The following is a 6,728-nucleotide window of genomic DNA, read 5'->3' as shown; positions in this document are numbered from 1 at the left end:
AAGTCAATCGAGGATGTTGTAGCTCTTGCTTAGGTGACAACCATTCTAATGTAATGATCTAGCTCTAGCTACTTACTTTTTTTCATAAGCACTCGAACCATACAAACTTGTGGTGATCTGTTGCAACACACCATGCTTAATTAGATAATTTTGCACGCCCGTACGCTAGCTCTCGATAACAAGTACAACCTCTCTACAGTGCTTCCGCCGAGGCCCAATATATTATTAATCAGAGGGTAGCAGCGCAGTAAATAAACGATCGAGCGAGCTAGGCAGCGTCGTCGATCGCCGACAACGTGGTCGCTCACAAGGCCGTGAAGGGGACGGTGGTGAGGCCTTGCGCCACGGCGCCCACATACCCCCGTGCGCCCACGTGCCACCGTCGCCAACCGCTAGTCCACACTCCCCCACCTTCTAGCTCGCGAGCGAGCTATAGCTTATACGTACCACCACGCCGCCCGCCACCGCGCGGCTGGCTGCTCCGCCTCCTATATTATGGCGCCGTGCAGGCCGTCGTGTGCGTGCGTGGCCTCTCGATCCAAATTAACTAGCGCGCGCGAGAGCGAGCTAGCTAGCTAGCGGCCGATCGATCCGATCACCACCACCAACCCGCCGCCTTGGACGCACACGCGCGAACCAGTGACAGCGCGTACGCACGCACTGGCTAGCTGCCTCCGAGCTAGCTACAGCCACCGTGCGCAAGGCCGGCCGGGGAGACTACGGTCGAGCTAGCTAGGCACGTCGTCCGCGTCCGGAGCCCCGCGCGCGCGCGCGCGCCGCCAGAACGAGCTATCGGCCGGCCGAGCGATGGGGAGGGCGCCGTGCTGCGAGAAGGTGGGGCTGAAGCGCGGGAGGTGGACGGCGGAGGAGGACGAGGCGCTCGCCGGCTACATTGCCAAGCACGGCGAGGGTTGCTGGCGCTCGCTCCCCAAGAATGCAGGTGCGTGTGTGCTACGCCCACCACCGCCGGAGCTAGCTATCGCATATTCCCATCTTTACACACACATGTGCATGATCAACCTGCACAATCGATCGATCTTTATTATCGATCGACCCTTAATTTGTTCATTCCCTGTCGGCCACAGTACGGTTGATTAAGCAGCTTGCTAATTAACCGAAGCCCTAAATCCTGCCAAAAAAAACGTACTCGTGCTTCCCGGCGGCTATATATTCGTCACCTTGACTCGTTGGGGTTAATTCGTGTCGTGCCGTCCGTATATCTCCAGGGCTGCTGCGGTGCGGCAAGAGCTGCAGGCTGCGGTGGATCAACTACCTGAGAGCCGGGGTGAAGCGTGGGAACATCTCCAAGGAGGAAGAGGACGTCATCATCAAGCTCCACGCTACCCTCGGGAACAGGTACACTGATCGATCCACGCCCCTCTCCTTTTCTCCTCTGCTTTTTTTTTCCCCTCCTCCGATCCCACACACTGTTAGTTACTGATGTTAATACACGCCCACTGTACCCTACAGATATCACTTCATGTACTTTAAACCTTATTTTATAAAAAATGGGTTCCACTACTCGACAGCATAAGTACTCCCCACAGTACGTTCGACGGAAGCAGTGTATAAACTATGATTAGGTTCATTTAATTTGTCACGTGCACTCCTGAGTGATGATCGATTTTGAGAACACTTGCTAGTTTTAACAACTTCGGACGAATATATCGCATCTGACGAGTCCAAAAAGGCTTCTTCGTTAGATCCGAATATATTATATTGACTCCTTGAGGGTTGAGTCCTTCGATCGGTTGAGTCGTTGAGAGTTGAGACATTACTGTCATGCACCTCACAGAGTCACACGTAGACATGTACATACTATACTGCAACAGTACGAACTGTGCGTGCTAGCCATTTAATTAGCTTCAGCCCCTATGTGCAGGTAGTAGCAGTAGACGGTAGTAGTAAAAAAGGCACCGGAAAAACGAAATAGCTGCATGCCTGTATGCATGCATGGCTGAAACGTACCGGCCCCCTTTTAACTTCGAGGTCGTCTCGTCTCAGGTATTTTTGTACTGCATGTTACCTGCAGTGCATATATGCCTTCGCGTACGTGTGCTATACGCCGGGAAAGTGCACACAGCTAGCTTTTGCCGGTTAAATAATCAATTTGGTCGCTGTCACGTGTGTCACCCCCGAAGCGTGTGGCGGAAGAGCCCGGCGCGTCTGCAGCTTATGCATGCAGTAGCTTCTAGGCTAGATAGCAACACGTGTACGTCCAGTGTCCCACAATTAATCCATCCACGCTTAACCCTAAGTAGTGTAGTCGTCTCGTACGATATAGTATATATATTTGTGTTGGGCTAGAGTGCTCTCTATATGTCAAGTGAAAGATAAGTTCCATCATATGATTTTAAAAACTTTTCATGTGTTCTTTCAGAAAATATTATACCATGTATCACAAGGATCGAGGATGATTGACCTCTCCCTTCTTACCGTGCATCAATATTTTTTGTAGTGCGCGGGTGGACACGCCCTTCAGGCTTGTTTGTTGGGTTGTTCGACCAACGTTAATTTGCTCCAACAAGTAGTAATAGCTGTAAGTTAGATTGGTACTAGACCGCCAGAAAATGACCTCTTTTATGCATGCTTCAAGTTTGCAACTTGGCATGCATAAGTGTACGTTCCCTAACATCTGGGACCGGCCCAATCAATTGCATATACAAGTTGAATTTCCGATCGACCCACCCTCTATAAATTCTTGACTAAATGCCTGTGCATCGGATCATACAACTATAGGATTGCACTGGTATGGTATATTCCTAAATGCAGTAAATATGTAAACTCAATTGCCTAACACCCACCCCGGGGGGGGGGGGGGGGGGGGTACAGTCTCCTCTCTGCTAGTTCAACAATTTCCAAGACCAGATTAATCTCTGGATTTATTAATTTCTTCCATCAAAAGGCGAAGAAACACGAGGGAGGAAATCGTTGGTCTAAATGCTTTCTCGTGATAAAAGATCATAAGATCGCAGTACTATTGGAAATACCTTCAGAAGTCGTCGCACATAGATATATAGCGGCGGTTAGTTTATCAGTTTCTATAACAGACCATCATATCCGAGCTAAGCTTCCTGCAGTTAGCTAAATTATGGAGTATCGCTGGCTGTAGTGAGTAAAAAAAAAAGCACGGGACTTCCTCGTGGCTGTAACGCCTTAACTGATAGACGATTCGACATGTCTGATTGTCTGAGCACGTCTGCCGCGTCGGTGCGGGAGATCCAAATTAACGTACGACAAGTGCATCTCCCAAACACACATGCATGTATCGCGAGTTCGCGACAGGTGTTTCCCCCTCACGACGAGACACGCCCTAACCCCTTTTCAGTACTTGTGTTGCTGCACTGCTTGTTTGTGAGTGTTGTGACTGCATCTCAGAACGAACAAACGTTAAATTAAGCTGGCCGGCCGGCCTCTTGAGTTTTAATTTGGACTTCTATATATAACGTACGTCTCGTCGCGCACACGGCCGTCGTCGTTGTGGGACAAATGTTGTCCATACCTGCTACGCGTGGCTACTGGCTTCGAGCATGGGCCATCACGCATATATAGTTGTACACACTGCCACAAACTGTGAACATAATTGAAGTTTCTAATAAAATACCAGGTAGTGTCTTATCTTGAGCACCATAAAGATCGGAATAATAATTCGCGAAAAAAATTATCGATCATCCACCCTTTCTTATCTATTCCGATTGTACACTAACACGAGTAATTATAGCATTTTACTGCACCTACTGTGCATGCGGTTACTAGCTAGCACGTAGTAAAGATTTTCCTTTTATGTTTGAGGATTTCGCATGCGTGTGGTATTGGGGAGGAAGGGCGGCGACAGAAGGGAATGCATGTGTTGGCCTCTGCCCCGGCCACGTCACGTGTTGTAGCTCACTATAGCGCTCTGCAAAACGAATGCACGGAGGTGCAGACAGGATCGGAGGTACGTACACTCCTACGTAGTAAACTTACGTGTAGCCGTGTAGGGTACGTCGTCGCAGCGCTGTGTAACGTGTGCCTGTCAAGCTAGCTAAGCCAACGAGACAAGGCTACATGTTAATTACCCCGGTTGATCTGTCAAGCTGTCAAGGGTACATATAAATGCCAAGAGAACGACCACTGGGCCGTCAGACTTAACTGCTGACACATGACTCGTCCGTCTTGGACGGACGCCATGTCTGTCACGCTCCGCTTGCGCGATTTTGCACTTTGCACGCGCTTTTTTAAGGAGTATCCTCTCTCTCCTTTTCTTTTTTTTTTTCTTTTCCTTTTGCCCTTCCTCCTTAACGAGGGCATGTCCCTCTCACGCAGATCATCATCGCGCTAACGACGCGCCCTTTTCAATTGGCTAATCATGTACATCTGGCTCACCAGTCGCTGTCCGTGGGCCCCTCCAAGGTTAATTGCGGGCCCCACATGCCTTCATGACGCTCCTGACTTTAACGTTAACAAATCACGCATGGAGATTTTGGGGGAGGTGGGGAGAGAGAGCGAACGAAACCGGCCTTGCTCATGGGGTCCCCGGGCCGGCGGCCTAGCAGTGCACCTGCCTCCGGTCCTCTCTTAATTTCTCCACTGAACTTTCTATTGCTTTCCGGCGTCCCAGCGTCGCGCTCCGCAATGATACACGAACCAGGTCGCCCCACGGGCTACGTCTGGCCTGGTGTCTGCTCCCTCGTCAAAAAAACCAATTTTTTTTATTTTTTTATCGAGCATTTAATCATCTGTCTTATTTGAAAATTTTTTAAAAAAATTAGTCACATCTAAAATACTATTCATATTTTATAATCTAATAAAAATAAAATTATTAATCGTAAATTTTTTTAATAAAATAAAGAGTCAAATATTCTATCTAAGAACTTAATTTATTAAGTATCTACAAGTCCCTGTGTAGTTAAGCGGCGTACCACTACAACCCCGGTAGTACAACAGTTTCTCCACAGCTTTATTATTGCGAAAGCCTAGGCGCAATGGCGCATGGCATCGGCGTCACGTGTAGACGTGCAGTAAATGTAGTACTACCCCGTCTATATAAATATTGAGACGTAGTTTATTTTTTATACGCGTTTAAATATTTCTCTTATTTAAAAGATTTATCAAATATGTAAATCTATATATATATATGCATAAAAATATATTTAACGAAACACAAAATGATATAAAAATAATTAATAATTAAATAAAATTTTTAAATAAAACGAACAGTCAAACATCTATTAAAAAAATCAAAATCAGCGGTGATTTAGGAGAGAATTCCTTCTTTCTTCGCGTGACAGGAGATTGGACCAGCTAATCGTGAAAAATGTTGTTTGTATGACTGACAGGTGGTCCCTGATCGCGAGCCACCTCCCGGGTCGAACGGACAACGAGATCAAGAACTACTGGAACTCGCACCTGAGCCGGCAGATCCACACGTACCGGAGGACGTACACCGCCGCCAGCGAGGCCGCCGTGACCATCGACGTGACCAAGCTTCAGGCTGCAGGGAAGCGGCGTGGCGGCCGGACAGCTGGGCAGTCGCGGAAGGGCGACAAGAAGCGGGAGGATGCCGAGCCGCGCAAGGCGGCTGCTGCTGCTGCGGCGGCGGCGGCCACCGATGCCACGCCGCCGTTGCCGGCGTCGAGCCCGCCTCGCGAGCAGAGCGTCGAGGCGCGGAGCGGCAGCGTGGTGGTCGACCCGGAGCCGGAGGAGCCAAGCCAGCAGCCCAACAACAGCAGCGACAGCGGCACGCCCGATGGGCCGTGCAGCGAGGAGACAACGACGGGCCCGATGTCGCTGGACCCGATGGAGATAGGCCTCTGGGAGGCCGAGAGCGAGATCGCCGAGATGGAGGCCCTGCTGTGCGGCGGCGTCGCGCCCGACGGCGCCGGTATACCGGGCCTCGAGCCGGTGGACGTCGCGGCCCAGGCGGACGACCTGCTAGACATGGACTGGGACGGCTTCGCGGCCGATCTGTGGGGTGATCCGGCCCAGAGCGGCCTTGCCCGCGACGCAGGCGAGCCGAACGGCACGATGGCCTGCTGCAGCTCGGACGAGCTCGAGTCGTTCGCGAGCTGGCTCCTCTCGGACTCGTGCTGAGCCTCACCGTGGCCAGCACAGCAAAGCTGTCGTCGTAGACTTGTACAAATTTTTGCTAGCCATTCATAGTTTGGTAGTTGTGGCTTCCCTCTCTCGGTCTCTTGTGCGATGGAGAGTCGTTTCCCTCACATGTCATGCAGGCTGTAGTGGAAATCGGCAGGTTTCACGCCTGCTCCTGTGAAGTGTAGAGTGGACTTGTGAAGTGTAGAGTGGACACCTTTGAACCTGTTTGCACCTCTTGTGGAAATGAAGTGAGCTTTGGCGTTGGGCTGTTCTGGTTGGTCTCACTGGGTTCATTGACAACTGATCATTGTTTTTGTGTTCGCTTGATTAGTTCTAGGGTGAAGAGGTAGATAAAACCGTGGAAACATCTTGGAATAAATCGAGCAGACAACCCATCCACCTATACACCACCCCTCCCATGCTGCAAGTGTGGCAGTATGAGATTTAGCAGATTGCTTACCAGGTGGAGGAGAGGAAAAACAAATCTGAAAGATGTTCCTGATGGAGTTCCTCACCAGTTATGCAGTATAGTTTTGTCTGTTTCTTCAGGACAGTGCGTACACAGCGTAGTTATGGATCTGAGACAACTATACTCGTTCACGTTCCGTATGGGACAACTGTAGGATTGCTGCTGTTCTGAACTTCTGTTCCAG

At 50.0% G+C, this 6,728-nt stretch overlaps 1 protein-coding gene across 1 annotated transcript; it reads left to right on the top strand.

Moving 5' to 3' along the window:
• The first annotated feature begins 480 nt into the window (after positions 1-480).
• On the top strand, positions 481-6,349 carry LOC102700323 (myb-related protein P-like). The gene is made up of 3 exons (XM_040522180.1): positions 481-940; positions 1,227-1,356; positions 5,319-6,349. Exons 1-3 carry the CDS (start codon positions 808-810, stop codon positions 6,070-6,072), a joined length of 1,017 nt encoding a protein of 338 aa, XP_040378114.1. The 5' UTR covers positions 481-807; the 3' UTR covers positions 6,073-6,349.
• The last annotated feature ends 379 nt before the right edge of the window (positions 6,350-6,728 follow it).

Source organism: Oryza brachyantha, chromosome 3 (assembly GCF_000231095.2).
Source record: "Oryza brachyantha chromosome 3, ObraRS2, whole genome shotgun sequence".
Taxonomy (NCBI): domain Eukaryota; kingdom Viridiplantae; phylum Streptophyta; class Magnoliopsida; order Poales; family Poaceae; genus Oryza; species Oryza brachyantha.
This window is presented reverse-complemented; position numbering and strand designations above follow the sequence as displayed.

What these genes read in the sequence shown, in the direction of transcription:
- LOC102700323 (XM_040522180.1), top strand. Translation starts at nt 808, where the DNA reads ATGGGGAGGGCGCCGTGCTGCGAGAAGGTGGGGCTGAAGCGCGGGAGG. An exon ending in CTCGCTCCCCAAGAATGCAG is followed by an intron (nt 941 to 1,226) that starts GTGCGTGTGTGC and finishes GTATATCTCCAG; the next exon opens with GGCTGCTGCGGTGCGGCAAG. An exon ending in CACGCTACCCTCGGGAACAG is followed by an intron (nt 1,357 to 5,318) that starts GTACACTGATCG and finishes TATGACTGACAG; the next exon opens with GTGGTCCCTGATCGCGAGCC.